The sequence below is a fragment of the Mercenaria mercenaria genome, chromosome 6 (assembly GCF_021730395.1).
Source record: "Mercenaria mercenaria strain notata chromosome 6, MADL_Memer_1, whole genome shotgun sequence".
Lineage (NCBI taxonomy): Eukaryota > Metazoa > Mollusca > Bivalvia > Venerida > Veneridae > Mercenaria > Mercenaria mercenaria.
In genome coordinates this window covers 13,406,997-13,424,989 of record NC_069366.1, presented here as the reverse complement: position 1 = coordinate 13,424,989, position 17,993 = coordinate 13,406,997, and the positions used below count along the sequence as shown (strand labels likewise).

Genomic DNA, 17,993 nt, shown 5'->3' with positions numbered 1-17,993 from the left:
CAGGGAACCAGATTACTAGTGACGTAGGGGCAGATAACCAGACTAAACCCAAAGCGGAAGCGGAAGTTGAAATTAACAAAAGGTGTACCGAGCACTAAATCGAAAGTTTACTATAATTTTACGAACTTTACTGAATAGACACATTTATGACAGAATAAAGGTAAAGGATCGACCTTGTATGTTAGTGTGTGTCAGTTATCTGTTCAAGATAACTGTATACAATGGAAATGTGATGTCTCTTACCCTATATTTTTGGGGCCAGTAACCACCACCACATTTTTGGTGTGGACTTTTCATTTCAACCGAAAGATATTCTCCCTCTAGTTTCAGTTTGAATTTGCTTGTAATAAACTTCAAGCATGGTCATTTCGGCTTATAATGCACAGATAATTCTGTGCACATTTAAATTTGCATACAGTATTGTAGTGAGTTTATTTTTTGCTATATCTACTGGTACTGATGATAAACCCATAATAAAGATAAAGAGAAAGCCGGCCACCTTCAAATTATTTGATTGCAATCGGTTATTTATATAATTGAACACGCCGTCTACTACCAACTGGTTTTAATAAAAACAAAACTGGTAAATATTCTGTATAAATAAATGACTTACATTTTGTTTATCTGTTTAAAAATATTTATCCAAAATTACTGGGGAAGAGGATGTTTTTTGCGCATGCTCACTGTCATCACATGAAGCAGGGATCACTTTTGGCAGACACTATTATGAGATTAATTCCCATTTGCCTTGAATCAATGAGATTTTTGACAAAATGAAAGGGATTTTTTCTTTTTATAATGGGATTTTACATCGGCAGACGGCTTTTATTACACTGAAAAGCAAACATCTGTTTATTTGTAAGAACAATTATCTTGTAAATAAACAAAACAGTTCCTTTCAGAGACACCTTTTACAACTCTAAAATTCAGTGCCAGGAATTGCTGAATAGGTTGATGAAAGTTGTAACCAAGTCTTGGGTCCACATGCATTTTTCCCCTAATGATTTTACTTCAAAGCTGCTTTGTCAAGTTGAAGTTCAGTTATGTTTTAATCTTTCTGGACTTGATACACTTCCATTAGGTCAAAACAATTTTAAAGTCAAACTTATTTATAACCCTTCCCTCAACCATTTCGTTTGGAAATTCGGGCGTTCAGCGTTTTTTATGAAGGGACTTCACCGGGGGTTTCTCCACCATCTTGTTATTCTCATCGCTATTCATCCGCGCGAATGGAGGCAGAAAGTTTGGCCTTCCAAATGCTTAAATTTCTGTTTTCAGTGGTATTTTGAAACATCGCGAAAACAGATTATTTTTCTCTTGTAGTCTTAATCATCGGACGCTCTATGGAGATAAAAGTGAAATTCAAGCGCCTAAATGAACGTCATACCAAAATTAAGTAACGGCAAGACCGCATTGCAGCATAAAGTTGCAATTTCGGCAAAAGATCTACGGCCACACGGATGCGATTTTTAAGCGCATTTGAGCAAAATTTATGCGATTTTCACCAAAATAATGCGAGAATATCGCGAAATCGCGGCCAAAAGTGATCCCTGCATGAAGGCCTGACATTGAGTCGCTTTTCATTACATGATCAGGAATGGATGTTGCAGCATTTTTTGGAAAGATTCAATATAATATTATGGAGAAAATTTTGTAAATGACAAAGTGGTCGAATTTATCATCAGTCAACATTCGTACTGTCCCCATTTTACATACCCCTTTCAGGGACTCACTTTGTGCGAGTTTGCTTACTAAATATAAATTTGAATAATGTCAAATTTTCAGCAAATGTTTATCTTTATTTTGATACCAACCATTGAATGATTGATAACAATTTGCAGAAATAAAAAAGTTACAGGTAAAAAAATCTCATTTTCTGTCCAAGTTTATCATCAGTACCAGTACGATCTTCCATTACTGTCTAATCCATTCCCTTACAGGGACGTAGACACTTTCGTGCGTGTCAAGCCACAAAGATTGTTAGTAGAAAATAAAAGAAAATCGGGGCCAAAATAAAACAGAAAGGAAAATTTGTTAATGATTTAAAAGATAAAAATGGGTGAAGATCAAGGTTATGGTGAAGTGTGTTCAATGATGCGAACAGCAGCATTGAACTGCTCAAGGGTCGGAACGAAGGAAATGTCTTGTTGAAGATTATTCCATAGGACTGTAGTCCTTGGAAAAAAGGTGTATTTGTTCGCGTTCTTTGGAAATTTGAAAAACTTAGATCACTTGCATTTCAGAATAAAAACAGATATAACCTAGATTCTGATTAAAAGATATTTTGAAATTGTTGACAGTTAGGCCGTTTATAATATGTTTTTATAGATAACAGGGCTTTTTTCCGCTATAAATCTACCTCCGGCAAGGCACTCGTTTGGCCATTTTTGGGGCCGAATATGGGTACCATTCCCCTCCTAAAATAATGTTTTTTTCCCCTTTTTCAGTTGAAAATTCCCCTGATGATAGGTTGTTTGACACAAATAGATATGATTTTTTCTTTTAATATTATATAGTGCCTCTAAGGAAGATTACTATTGCAATATAGTCACATCAGTTAGAAATGATTAAAAACAGTATTAGTAAGTGTGAAAAGTAGTTACATATACATGTCTTAAACTTCCCCTTTTCGTCTTAAAATGTCGAAAAAGTCCACTTCCTGAGGGTATGGGAACCTGTCCCCAAAAGTTGTCTAGTGCCCTGTCCGGTAAAAGGAGGTAATCCCAATGCAAAAAAGTATGGTTTTTTCCCAAAGTTGAATTTAAAATTCCCAAATGATATACCTTTTAGGGTTTTTGCAGTTTTAAAATAGTTTTGCTAATTTGTATGTATATTTAGGTAAATTATAATACAGTTCAACAATTACTGAAATGCAATTCATTAATATTTCACACAAAAACATATTTATGTAGATTTTGGTAATTTGCAAATTGTCCCAATTAAGACAATTTCCGAGAGCATTTTCCCAATTCCACCGGATTCGGTGGCATTCCCAAATTGATGAAAAAAGGCCTGGATAATTAGCGGTAATTATAGACGAAATCTAGGTTTTCATCAGGAAACCTGCCGGTACAAATTGGTTTTTAAAACTGTTGTCTGCCGAATATAGAGTTGAAGAAAATTTGCGTTAGCATTTGAAAACGTTCTCAAAAAGTAGCATGCCAGTTCAATCTGATTGATAGCATCACTTTAAATGCTAGATTAGTAAAATTGTGTTCTTCTGCCAGAGCGATTTAATTGTCGTCTGCATTCCACTGCCTTAGGCATGTTATCAGCATTGTTGACATGTGTTTGGAATACACGAGGTAATAAACAGTCCTTTTTATGGATTTTCTACACTAGCTGACCACGGGTTACTTTCTTACTTGGCATAATTATTTATGCAGCTGTTAAATAAAAGAATCGCCAGTTCCTGTTGCCAAATCGAAAAAATATTCACCATTAAAATAAAATAATCGCAAATGGCGATAATGGCGACTGGCAGCGTGATCCCTGTATTCCTTATTTGAAATGTGGCCCAATTGGTACAGTCATCAACTTTGTATTCATTTCATATTTTTTAAAGTGCTAGAAATAGTCGCTTTTGATTCTAATGAAACTTTATAATCAATCTTATAATTTTATGTTTTCACCATATCAATAACCAGACTATTTGGACCAATATTGAAAGAGTTAATGTCCTTGACTTAGTGTAAATGCCTTTTAATAAACTAAATTTACTACGACTGGCATGTATTTGTCATTCTGAGATACACACTCATTTGAAAATGTGCAATGTAAAGGGTAGACAACTTCTGGTTTATGAACAGGTTCCAAAAAGGTCATGGGGCCAGAAAATGTAATTATGCTAGTTGAAGTTTTGCGTATTTGACAGTAACATAATAACTATGATAACTATCCCTAACATTATCAAACTGGTCTTAGTGGGAGAGAAAACGGCTTTTGATTTAGAGACCCATAGGTGAAGGTCACTAAGTATAGTTTCCCTGTCCAGCCCTTAAACATCATGCTACTGCAGTTTCTATGGTTGATCTAATAATTTGCCTAGCATCCACTGTTTTCTGTAATGTTCACCCTTGTATTTATAAACATTTTCTAATAGTAGAGCAGTTCTTGTTATTTATCTGTTGTCTTTTGTCTTGCAGAAGTACAGATGTGCCCATCACAATGCCTGTCACAAGATTCCATCCATATCATGGGCAGAATATCTGTCTGGAACATGATGATCAAGTTGCATACAGAACTACAAGCTTTGCTCATGCTCTCACATTTAGTGAAAAACCTTTAAAACCTGGAGAAATATTCCTTGTAGAAATAGAGAAAAATGAACGTGGCTGGAGCGGACATTTGCGTATTGGATTGACTCAGTTTAACCCTGATGAAAAATTTGATTTACCACAATATGCACTTCCAGATCTTGCAAATATGGGAAGATCCTGGATTTCAGCCATTACGAAATCCTACAACCGTGTTTATACACAGAACAATGACCAGGGCAACCCAGAACCTTACAAATCTGTGTTAGGTGACGGTGAGATCATTCATACCCCTCAAGGATCATTTAACAGGAGTTTATTGTTACCGCTGAACAGACTTAACTCAGTTTATGCACATTTCCGAAGAGACCATGATCATATTCTGCCCACAGATATCGGGAGCAGAATTGGGATTATGTATAAAATTGTTGACAATTTTGCTGAAATGCACTTCATAATAAATGGGGACGACCAAGGGCCCTGTGTTAAGACGATACCTTATCAGTCTGGACCTTTGTATGCAGTTATAGATGTATATGGTACGACAAAACAAGTGAGAATCATTCAACTTTATGGAGGTAAGGTCAGACACATTTCTCAGTGAGCACTGTTAACTTGATCATGTTGATGGAAACAGTAGAGAACTATAAATAGTAAACTTTTACTGTTTGAAAAAATACCATTTATCAGAAGTCGCATGTCCTTTACCACTGATTTTGTGATTCATGTGAGGAATTTGTTACTTACTAGACTAGTAGTAAAACAAGACTTACTATGCAGAAATCAGGGCTTTGAGCTAGATTAACATGTGGCTGTTGCATGGTTGAAAAACTGTAGAAAAATGGCATTAAAACCAAATTAATCAAAATTCTCAGAATTTGTGTATAGAGACATGATTCTTCCTTTTTATTGCAGTATCATCATTACAGAATGTGTGAATAGACATGATTGTCCCTTTCTGTTTCAGTATCATCATTACAGAATGTGTGTTGGGACATGATTGTTCCTTTCTGTTTCAGTATCATCATTACAGAATGTGTGTAGAGACATGATTGTCCCTTTCTGTTTCAGTATCATCATTACAGAATGTGTGTAGGGACATGATTGTCCCTTTTTGTTTCTGTATCATCATTACAGAATGTGTGTAGAGACAATATGATTGTCCCTTTCTGTTTCAGTATCGTCATTACAGAATGTGTGTAGAGACATGATTGTCCCTTTCTGTTTCAGTATCATCATTATAGAATGTGAGAGACATGATTGTCCCTTTCTGTTTCAGTATCATTATTACAGAATGTGTGTAGGGACATGATTGTTCCTTTCTGTTTCAGTATCATCATTATAGAATGTGTGAATAGACATGATTGTCCCTTTCTGTTTCAGTATCATCATTACAGAATGTGTGTAGGGACATGATTGTCCCTTTCTGTTTCTGTATCATTACAGAATGTGTGTAGAGACATGATTGTCCCTTTCTATTTCAGTATCATCATTACAGAATGTGTGTAGAGACATGATTGTCCCTTTCTGTTTCAGTATCATCATTACAGAATGTGTGTAGAGACATGATTGTTCCTTTCTGTTTCAGTATCATCATTACAGAATGTGTGTAGAGACATAATTGTTCCTTTCTGTTTCAGTATCATCATTATAGAATGTGTGAATAGACATGATTGTCCCTTTCTATTTCAGTATCGTCATTACAGAATGTGTGTAGAGACTTGATTGTCCCTTCCTATTTCAGTATCATCATTACAGAATTTGTGTGTAGAGACATGATTCTTCCTTTTTATTTCAGTATCATTGTTACAGAATGTGTGAATAGACATGATTGTCCCTTTCTGTTTCAGTATCATCGTTACAGAATGTGTGTAGAGACATGATTGTCCCTTTCTGTTTCAGTATCATCATTATAGAATGTGAGAGACATGATTGTCCCTTTCTATTTCAGTATCGTCACTATAGAATGTGAGAGACATGATTGTCCCTTTCTGTTTCAGTGTCATTATTACAGAATGTGTGAATAGACATGATTGTTCCTTTCTATTTCAGTATCGTCATTATAGAATGTGAGAGACATGATTGTCCCTTTCTGTTTCAGTATCATTATTACAGAATGTGTGTAGAGACATGATTGTCCCTTTCTGTTTCAGTATCATCATTATAGAATGTGAGAGACATGATTGTCCCTTTCTGTTTCAGTATCATCATTACAGAATGTGTGTAGAGACATGATTGTCCCTTTCTGTTTCAGTATCATCATTATAGAATGTGAGAGACATGATTGTCCCTTTCTATTTCAGTATCGTCATTATAGAACGTGAGAGACATGATTGTCTCTTTCTGTTTCAGTATCATTATTACAGAATGTGTGTAGAGACATGATTGTCCCTTTTTGTTTCAGTATCATCATTATAGAATGTGAGAGACATGATTGTCCCTTTCTGTTTCAGTATCATTATTACAGAATGTGTGTAGGGACATGATTGTTCCTTTCTGTTTCAGTATCATCATTACAGAATGTGTGTAGAGACATGATTGTCCCTTTCTGTTTCAGTATCATCATTATAGAATGTGAGAGACATAATTGTCCCTTTCTGTTTCAGTATCATTATTACAGAATGTGTGTAGGGACATGATTGTTCCTTTCTGTTTCAGTATCATCATTATAGAATGTGTGTAGAGACATGATTGTCCCTTTCTATTTCAGTATCGTCATTACAGAATGTGTAGAGACATGATTCTTCCTTTCTATTTCAGTATCATCATTACAGAATGTGTGAATAGACATGATTGTCCCTTTCTATTTCAGTATCATCATTAAAGAATGTGTGAATAGACATGATTGTCCCTTTCTATACATGAAAAGTATGGCCTCTAGACAGGTCACAATGTTTTTAGCTCACATGTCACAAAGTGACAGTGTGAGCTTTTGTGATCGCGCAGCGTCCGTCGTGCGTCCGTCCGTGCGTAAACTTTTGCTTCTGACCTCTCTAGAGGTCACATTTTTCATGGGATCTTTATGAAAGTTGGTCAGAATGTTCATCTTGATGATATCTAGGTCAAGTTCGAAACTGGGTCACGTGCGGTCAAAAACTAGGTCAGTAGGTCTAAAAATAGAAAAACCTTGTGAACTCTCTAGAGGCCATATTTTTCACATGATCTTCATGAAAATTGGTCAGAATGTTCATCTTGATGATATCTAGGTCAAGTTCGAAACTGGGTCACGTGCCTTCAAAAACTAGGTCAGTAGGTCAAATAATAGAAAAACCTTGTGACCTCTCTAGAGACCATATTTTTCATGGGATCTGTATGAAAGTTGGTCTGAGTATTCATCTTGATGATATCTAGGTCAAGTTCGAAACTGGGTCAGCTGCGGGCAAAAACTAGGTCATTAGGTCTAAAAATAGGAAAACCTTGTGACCTCTGTAGAGGTCATACTTTTGAATGGATTTTCATGAAAATTGGTCAGAATGTTCAACTTGATGATATCTAGGTTAAGTTTGAAACTGGGTCACATGCCATCAATAACTAGGTCAGTAGGTCAAATAATAAAAAAACCTTGTGACCTCTCTAGAAGCCATATTTTTCATGGGATCTTTATGAAAGTTGGTCAGAATGTTCATCTTGATGATATCTAGGTCAAGTTCGAAACTGGGTCACGTGCGGTCAAAAACTAGGTCAGTAGGTCTAAAAATAGAAAAACCTTGTGACCTCTCTAGAGGCCATATTTTTCACATGATCTTCATGAAAATTGGTCAGAATGTTCATCTTGATGATATCTAGGTCAAGTTCGAAACTGGGTCACGTGCCTTCAATAACTAGGTCAGTAGGTCAAATAATAGAAAAACCTTGTGACCTCTCTAGAGGCCATACTTTTGAATGGATCTTCATGAAAATTGGTCAGATGTTCATCTTGATGATTTGTAGGTCAGGTTCGAAACTGGGTCATGTGCCATCAATAACTATGTCAGTAGGTCAAATAATGAAAAAAACATTGTGACCTCTCTAGAGGCCATATTTTTCATGGGATCTGTATGAAAGTTGGTGTGAATGTTCATCTTGATGATATCTAGATCAATTTCGAAACTGGGTCAGCTGCGGTCAAAAACTAGGTCATTAGGTCTAAAAATAGAAAAATCTTTTGACCTCTCTAGAGGCCATACTTTTGAATGGATCTTCATGAAAATTGGTCAGAATGTTCATCTTGATGATATCTAGGTCAAGTTTGAAACTGGGTCACGTGCCATCAATAACTAGGTCAGTAGGTCAAATAATGAAAAGACCTTGTGACCTCTCTAGAGGCCATATTTTTCATGGGATCTGTATGAAAGTTGGTCTGAATGTTCATCTTGATGATATCTAGGTCAGATTCAAAACTGGGTCACATGAGCTCAAAAACTAGGTCACTATGTCAAATAATAGAAAAAAAACGACGTCATACTCAGTTCAAAACTGGGTCATGTTGGGACAGGTGAGCGATTCAGGACCATCATGGTCCTCTTGTTCTTATTTGACCTACTGACCTAGTTTTTTTAGGCACGTGACCCAGTTTCGAACTTGACCTAGATATCATCAAGGTGAAGATTCTGACCAATTTTTATGGAGATCCATTCACAAGTATGGCCTCTAGAGAGGTCACAAGGTTTTTTCTATTTTCAGACCTACTGACCTAGTTTTTGACCGCACATGACAGAATGTGTGTAGACACATGATTCTTACTTTCTATTTCAGTATCATCATTACAGAATGTGTGAATAGACATGATTGTCCCTTTCTATTTCAGTATCATCATTACAGAATGTGTGAATAGACATGATTGTCCCTTTCTATTGCAGTATCATCATTACAGAATGTGTGTAGAGACATGATTATTACTTTCTATTTCAATATCGTCATTACAGAATGTGTGTAGAGACATGATTCTTACTTTCTATTGCAGTATCATCATTACAGAATGTGTGTAAAGACATGATTCTTACTTTCTATTGCGGTATGATCATTACAGAATGTGTGTGGGGACCTGATTCTTACTTTCTTTTTTCAGTATCAGCATTACAGAACGTGTAAATAGACATGATTGTCCCTTTCTATTGCAGTATCATCATTAAAGAATGTGTGTAGAGACATGATTCTTACTTTCTATTGCTGTATCATCATTACAGAATGTGTGAATAGACATGATTGTCCCTTTCTATTTCTGTATCATCATTAAAAAATGTGTGAATAGACATGATTGTCCCTTTCTATTTCTGTATCATCATTACAGAATGTGTGAATAGATTTGATTGTTAGCTCACCTGTCACATAGTGACAAGGTGAGCTTTTGTGATCACGCAGCGTCCGTCGTCCGTGCGTCCGTCCGACCGTCTGTGCATAAACTTTTCCTTGTGACATCTCTAGAGGTCACATTTTTTGTGGGATCTTTATGAAGGTTGGTCAGAATGTTCATCTTGATGATATCTAGGTCAAGTTCGAAACTGGGTCACGTGCCATCAAAAACTAAGTCAGTAGGTCTAAAAATAGAAAAACCTTGTGACCTCTCTAGAGGACATATATTTCACAAGATCTTCATGAAAATTGGTCAGAATGTTCACCTTGATGATATCTAAGTCAAGTTCGAAACTGGGTCACGTGGGGTCAAAAACTAGGTCAGTAGGTCTAAAAACAGAAAAAACTTGTGACCTCTCTAGAGGCCATATTTTTCATGAGATCTTCATGAATATTGGTCAGAATGTTCACCTTGATGATATCTAGGTCAAGTTCGAAACTGGGTCACGTGGGATCAAAAACTAGGTCATTAGGTCTAAAAATAGAAAAACCTTGTGACCTCTCTAGAGGCCATATTTCTCAATGGATCTTCATGAAAATTGGTCAGAATGTTTACCTTGATGATATCTAGGTCAAGTTCGAAACTGGGTCACGTGGGGTTAAAAACCAGGTCAGTAGATCTAAAAATAGAAAAACCTTGTGACCTCTCTAGAGGCCATATTTTTTATGAGATCTTCATGAATATTGGTCAGAATGTTCACCTTGATGATATCTAGGTCAGGTTCGAAACTGGGTCATGTGGGGTCAAAAACTAGGTCAGTAGATCTAAAAATAGAAAAACCTTGTGACCTCTCTAGAGGCCATATTTTACAATGGATCTTCATGAAAATTGGTCAGAATGTTTACCTTGATGATATCTAGGTCAAGTTCGAAACTCGGTCACGTGGGGTTAAAAACTAGGTCAGTAGGTCTAAAAATAGAAAAACCTTGTGACCTCTCTAGAGGCCATATTTCTCAATGGATCTTCATGAAAATTGGTGAGAATGTTCAGCTTGATGATATCTAGGTCAGATTTGTAACTTGGTCATGTGCGGTCAAAAACTAGGCCAGTAGGTTGAAAAATAGAAAAACCTTGTGACCTCTCTAGAGGCCATATTTTTCACGAGATCTTCATGAAAATTAGTGAGAATGTTCACCTTCATGATATCTAGGTCAAGTTTAAAAGTGGGTCACGTGCCTTCAAAAACTAGGTCATTAGGTCAAACAATAGAAAAACCTTGTGACCTCTCTAGAGGCCATATTTTTCAATAGATCTTCATGAAAATTGGTCAGAATTTTTTATCTTGATGATATCTAGGTCACATGTGCTCAAAAACTAGGTCACTATGTCAAATAATAGAAGTAACAACGTCAAACTCAGTTCAACACTGGGTCATGTGGGGATAGGTGAGCGATTCCTTTCTATTTCAGTATCATCATTACAGAATGTGTGAATAGACATGATCGTCCTTTTCTATTTCAGTATCATCAGTACAGAATGTGTGAATAGACATGATTGTCCCTTTCTATTTCAGTATCATCATTACAGAATGTGTGAATAGTCATGATTGTCCCTTTCTATTTCAGTATCATCATTAAAAAATGTGTGGATAGACATGGATGTCCCTTTCTATTTCTGTATCATCATTACAGAATGTGTGAATAGACATGATTGTCCCTTTCTATTTCAGTATCATCATTACAGAATGTGAGTAGGGACATGATTCTTACTTTCTATTTCTGTATCATCATTACAAAATGTGTGAATAGACATGGATGTCCCTTTCTATTTCTGTATCATCATTACAGAATGTGTGAATAAACATGATTGTCCCTTTCTATTTCAGTATCATCATTACAGAATGTGAGTAGGGACCTGATTCTTACTTTCTATTTCAGTATCATCATTAAAAAATGTGTGAATAGACATGGATGTCCCTTTCTATTTCTGTATCATCATTACAGAATGTGTGTAGAGACATGATTATTACTTTCTATTTCAGTATCATCATTACAGAATGTGTGTAGAGACATGATTATTACTTTCTATTTCTGTGTCATCATTACAGAATGTGTGTAGAGACATGATTATTACTTTCTATTTCTGTATCATCATTACAGAATGTGTGTAGAGACATGATTATTACTTTCTATTTCAGTATCATCATTACAGAATGTGTGTAGAGACATGATTATTACTTTCTATTTCAGTATCATCATTACAGAATGTGTGTAGAGACATGATTATTACTTTATTACTTTCTATTTCTGTATCATCATTACAAAATGTGTGTAGAGACATGATTATTACTTTCTATTTCAGTATCATCATTACAGAATGTGTGTAGGGACATGATTCTTCAAACAATCAAAAAATCACAAGTGCACTACCTACCTTTACCCAACAAAATCAAGAAGTTCCTACGGTACGAATGTCAGCTGTGATAAACTAGCAAAATAGTGTTTTTCTTCATGGACTGTTTTTCATGAACTGACGAAATAATTTTGATTATCTCTCTGTAATACTGATACAGCATAAATCTTTAAAGAAGATACTCCAATATTTTAAAAGTTTTGTTCCCCCTATCTGCGTTACTGTATCCTATACTTAGGATGATACTTTTGAATAATCAGCATTAATAATTATTAATATGAAAAATGATTTTACTCAGTGTTTATCTTAAAACCTCATATTTCAAAATTGTTTATGAAGTTGTAAGATCTGTAATCATTAATGAGCACATGGAAGGCCTGGTTGAGATATGTGGTATATTAACTATATACCATGTGAATGGAACAGTATCACCAAATATGTTACAGCAGCTGTATGGTTTTCTGAGGGAGATTTGTACAGGAAAATACAAACAGAATTGTTTGGTTAAACAGATTTGTTTGTGTTATTTTAAGATTTATGTAAGAAATCATGTTGTTGTTTTTTGTGCTCTTTTAGGTGTCAGGGGGCACTTAGGTTTACCTTTGTCTGTATAGATGTTTGTCAGGGGGCACTTAGGTTTACCTTTGTCTGTATAGATGTTTGTCAGGGGGCACTTAGGTTTGCCTTTGTCTGTATAGATGTTTGTCAGGGGGCACTTAGGTTTGCCTTTGTCTGTATAGATGTTTGTCAGGGGGCACTTAGGTTTACCTTTGTCTGTATAGATGTTTGTCAGGGGGCACTTAGGTTTACCTTTGTCTGTATAGATGTTTGTCAGGGGGCACTTAGGTTTGCCTTTGTCTGTATAGATGTTTGTCAGGGGGCACTTAGGTTTACCTTTGTCTGTATAAATGTTTGTCCATCAGAATTTATATCATGCATATGCACAAAAGAGTACGTGACCTAGTCACCAAACATCACAGGAATGTTATTCAGCATTAAGGCCAGAAAATGATATTCAGCGTGTGAAGTTGTGCTCGTGGGGTTTTCTTAGGGGTTTCACTCAGCAAGACCATAATTATGGCCTGTCACTTAGTCAAAAGTATGCATAAAGGGCTGTAAAGTTTTTATTGCACATACCAGAAAAAGTATTTGATGAACAATTATAAAAATAGAGTCATGAAACATAGCATGTAAAGTTTTGCACCAGGGGGGATTTTAGTTTGGATTTATGCCCCCTCCAACTCAGTTGCTTTTTTCTTGGGTTTCTTGATAATTTTTATAGTATACTCCCCCTCCCCCCAGCCCAGCTAAGCAGCCCCACAACAAGGTAATATGCAAGTTTATATAGTCTTGCATTGTCAACAAGAAATTTGTGACCATAAACCGACAGTAAGTAGGAATTCCAGTGTCCTATGGATATGCATCTAGTTTTAATTAGGAAGACCTTTTGTTGAAAGGAAGTTGGAAGTAGATTTATTTTTCACAGTAACTAGGACTGGGATATTTTGTTACTTGTTGTTTCTTTAAGTTACCAGAACCAGTCATATGTTCTTATGATAAAAATACATTTATCGGTCTTCAAAAACATACAGAAATGCTTCTTTTTAAGTTCCAAATAGTTCTTAATGTTGAACTTCATATTCATAGTTATACTCGTTATGATATTACTGCAGATGACGTGAAAACATTAGGTCAGTTAGGAAAGCTTTGATATATATTTGCAAGAACATTGTTGAATAGGCACTATATAAATTTTACAGACATAAAAATCTGCCAAAAAGAATTTATTACCATGCATGCGCGGGCTAATATTTTGGGCATTATCAGGCGAGCCTCTTCCCCAGCTTGAATTGTGCTGGCTAGGATATGGAAAACAATGTCAAATCCAAGGCATCTGATGTTTGTTTCTGGATGCAGTTTTGAAATTGACCAATAAAAAGTACATTATTAAATTTAAGACCGGGTACCTGCTTTGTATAGAAATAAAAACCTACTATTATGTTATACCAGATTTATATAGTGCCCTTGTTTTTTAACCGCATTCAAAGGCGCTATACATAGTTCACTATGGATGTTGACTGCTACATTGTTAGTCATAAAAACATTGACAAGTATATTCACATACTTTCATCTCGCCGAGTGTTTTCTGCCTTACACCAGTTTTTATGCAATCAAGGTCACACAGTTATCTGTAGATGGTATGTCTGGCTTTTGACAGTATATGAAGTTATAAATGTGCTGTAACAGACTTCCTGAATCATGGTAAATGTATACTTTTTCATCCTCTTAATAACATGTATACAGTACAGGCTAATGTTTCATGTAGCATGTGAAAAAGTGAGTATGCAATAAAAAAATTTATTACATGTTCTAAAAACAACCTAAATTTCGTTGGCCAAAACTGCTCATCATCTTTCAAAATATATTTCATGTTTAATGGTTAGTTGGTTTTCCCTATTAAAAATGACTTTCTAAAAATAGAATGGAAGTTATTTAATGTTACTTTCAAGCAACAAATATTTGTTACTTATTCATAAACCTGAACCCATATAATAAAACAGTTATTGACTCTTGAGCCACTGGATATGATGTGATATTCACCGGAAGAGGGCAATATTGACCTCTTCCAGTGAATACACATCATATTCAATGGCTCAAGAGTCGATATATTATAACATGTTCTAAAACCAACCTAAATTTAATTGGCCGACACCGCTTATCATCTTTTAAAATATATTTCATGTTTAATGGTTAGTGAGTTTTCCACATTAAACATGACTTTCTAAAAATAGAATGGAAGTTATTTATTGTTACTTTCAAACATTAAATATGTTACAACAAATATTTGTTACCTGAACCCATATAATAAAACAGTTATTGACCCTTGAGCCATTGGATATGATGTGGTATATTCACCTAAAGAGGGCAATATTGACCTTTTCCAGTGAATATCACATCATATCCAATGGCTTGCCCTCTTCCGATGAATATATCACATCATATCCGATGGCTCAAGAGTTAGTTATTGTATAGTGATGTTTTTAGTTCAAGTTATGTGAATATCTTTCATTTCATAAAAAATGATGGAGTCATTTTTTATTTCTGCATGCTAGAACTTGCACTCTATTTATGAAGATCACTGATGACATGCATGTATATTTGAAGATTTTTGTGTCAGATATGGGATTAAAAAAAGTGCTAATACCATGTTTAAGAACCATTTCAAGATAAGATTTTTTGTTTCTGTTCAAAAATAGTCATTTTTGTTGTTGAAATCTGTGATACCTTATAAACATGTTGTATGTAGTTGTTTAACATATGTTTGATGGACAAATGGCAAACTACCTTCTAACTATAAACTTTGCATTGGTTACACACTTTTCTTCTTAGTGTTTTTTTAACTGTAAATAGTTAGCAAATAATCCTGTTTCCCATTATTTATTCTTTTCTGTAGAATTTTTCAAAGGAATTGGATTGAAAATTGACTCAATAACCTTTAAAGTCAGGTAATAATTGGTCAGTGTCTGCCCACTTGGCTTAATACTATGAATTGCAGGGTCGTTAGTTCGATCCCCAGGCATGGTGGATGATTTCCGTGACAATTAACGATATTGTATCTGAAACCATTCATCCTCCACCTCTGATTCATGTGGGGAAGTTGGCAGTTACTTACAGAGAACAAGTTTGTACTGGTACAGAATCCAGGAACACTGGTTAAGGTTAACTGCCCACCGATACATAACTGAAATACTGGTGAAAAATTGCGTTAACCCCAAAACAAACAAATAATTGGTAAGAATAATTAGTTTGCTGCACAACAATACCAGTATTACAGTCTGACTTCCTGTATATTTAGATGTCTTGTAAGAATTCTGGAATAGTACACAAAAGTCATGTTCTTTTTAAACTGTTTTTACTTATATTTGCAGAAACTCTGTATATCACATTATGAATAGAGAATTTCTTTGAAATAATTGTTTTCTTTGGAGGAGTTGGTGTTTCTTTTTTGAAAAGTCTTTTTTTATATATTTAAGTGACTGTAGAACACTTTTAAGAGTTAGAAGTAGCAGTAAATGGAAATACAAGCACACAAAATCGTTATAAAAGATCTTATTTTGAATACTGCTGTTTCAGATCATTGAATTTATAACAAACTGACGTGTTGCGTAAACAAGTCCGATAGATTTACTATATAGAGTCATGCTGTTTTTAAACTGTGTAACTGTCTTAAATTAGGTCAATCATAGTAAGATTAACATAAAACCACTTGTTGAAATTTTTAAGTGGTATAGAAGAATAGGACAGGTAATCTAATGTAGGGGACAGGTAATACAATACGGCATGTTCTGCCTGAATACTCTATATGCTATAAGTTGTTTTTACAATGTTTACTTGTAGGTGAATAGCTAAAGATGACGTCTAATAAACAGAATTATATTTAACTGATAATGGTTTCAAGTAGTTTACTTTTTTAAAAGGCTACATAAATTGCTGGCACATCTTTTGTGTTATAAGAACAATCTATGTTCAGCACTTTTGCCAGGTTACACTAAAAATTTGAGAAAAAAATGTCAGCAGTTATTTCTGATGTTATGTAATAAAACATTTACTGCATGGCTTGCTGAAACTGTTTGGCACTGATCCTTCAAAACCTCGAGCAGACTACTGACTGGCCAACCACGCAGTGAGTGTATCATGTTTTGTTGCTTCTTCCCTTGATAATAGGTTAGATCTTTTTTTTTTAATAAACACTACATAAAAGTATTTGATACCAGAATAAATGGCTTTATCATGTACTCAAATCTCAAATGATTATGAAACAAAAAAAAAAACTGTAAAACTTTACTTCTAATAATAGCTGTTATAGAAAAAAAAATCATCTTAAACTCTCAAGTGTTAAGAGAGTTGTTTGGTTTTATATAAAAGTTAAAATTGTGACATTATCAAGTCATTTACAAGCTTGTTATAAAGAGAGATTGTACATGTATGTATGCCTCTGTTTTCACAGTGCTGATACAGTTGTTTAAGAGTTGTCCTGTTTATACGTAATAGAGTGTGCAGTGTGACGTTTTGTTACCGATGAATGATGATGATTATGTCAGAATAATAAAGAGGGAAGATGTCATTTGTTTTATTTTATCTTCTTCCACTGTCCAACTACCCTCCCCCTCTACTGATAGCTCTTGGTGCCTTGAAAAAGAAATAGACTAGCACAAATTTTAGCTGTCAGAATAAGCTCAATGATTTTGCAGAAAAGTCTTGAGAAAGAATACAGTATCTCTCCTAAACAACCGAGGAAGGACACATTACCTCTCCTGAATGACTGAGGAAAGATACATTACCTCTCCTGAATGACTGAGGAAAGATAATAACCTCTCCTGAATGACCGAGGAAAGATACATTACCTCTCCTGAATGACCGAGGAAAGATTCATTACCTCTCCTAAATGACCGAGGAAAGATACATTACCTCTCCTAAATGACCGAGGAAAGATTCATTACCTCTCCTAAATGACCGAGGAAAGATACATTACCTCTCCTAAATGACCGAGGAAAGATTCATTACCTCTCCTAAATGACCGAGGAAAGATACATTACCTCTCCTTAATGACCGAGGAAAGATACATTACCTCTCCTTAATGACCGAGGAAAGATACATTTCCTCTCCTAAATGACCGAGGAAAGATACATTACCTCTCCTAAATGACCAAGGAAAGATACATTACCTCTCCTAAATGACCAAGGAAATATACATTACTTCTCCTAAATGACCAGGGAAAGATACATTACCTCTCCTAAATGACCAAGGAAAGATTCATTACCTCTCCTAAATGACCGAGGAAAGATACATTACCTCTCCTAAATGACTGAGGAAAGATACATTACCTCTCCTAAATGACCAAGGAAAGATACATTACCTCTCCTAAATGACTGAGGAAAGATAAATTACCTCTCCTAAATGACCGAGGAAAGATACATTACCTCGCCTAAATGACTGAGGAAAGATACATTGCCTCTCCTAAATGACCGAGGAAAGATTCATTACCTCTCCTT

General features: G+C 35.2%; 1 protein-coding gene across 2 annotated transcripts; it reads left to right on the top strand.

Moving 5' to 3' along the window:
- The first annotated feature begins 43 nt into the window (after positions 1–43).
- On the top strand, positions 44–17,065 carry LOC123549635 (neuralized-like protein 2). Of its 2 annotated transcripts, none has more exons than XM_045337876.2 (3): positions 44–160; positions 4,146–4,834; positions 11,890–17,065. In XM_045337876.2, exons 2-3 carry the CDS (start codon positions 4,168–4,170, stop codon positions 12,009–12,011), a joined length of 789 nt encoding a protein of 262 aa, XP_045193811.1. In that variant the 5' UTR covers positions 44–160; positions 4,146–4,167; the 3' UTR covers positions 12,012–17,065. The 2 variants fall into 2 exon arrangements, with proteins under 2 accessions (XP_045193811.1, XP_053401122.1); XM_053545147.1 differs by lacking the exon at positions 11,890–17,065 and adding an exon at positions 5,328–5,419.
- The last annotated feature ends 928 nt before the right edge of the window (positions 17,066–17,993 follow it).

Bases quoted from the DNA above. Each gene is read 5' to 3' on its own strand.
- LOC123549635 (XM_045337876.2), top strand. From the start codon at position 4,168: ATGCCTGTCACAAGATTCCATCCATATCATGGGCAGAATATCTGTCTG. The intron at 4,835-11,889 runs GTAAGGTCAGAC...TTTCTATTTCAG, and splicing joins AATCATTCAACTTTATGGAG to TATCATCATTACAGAATGTG.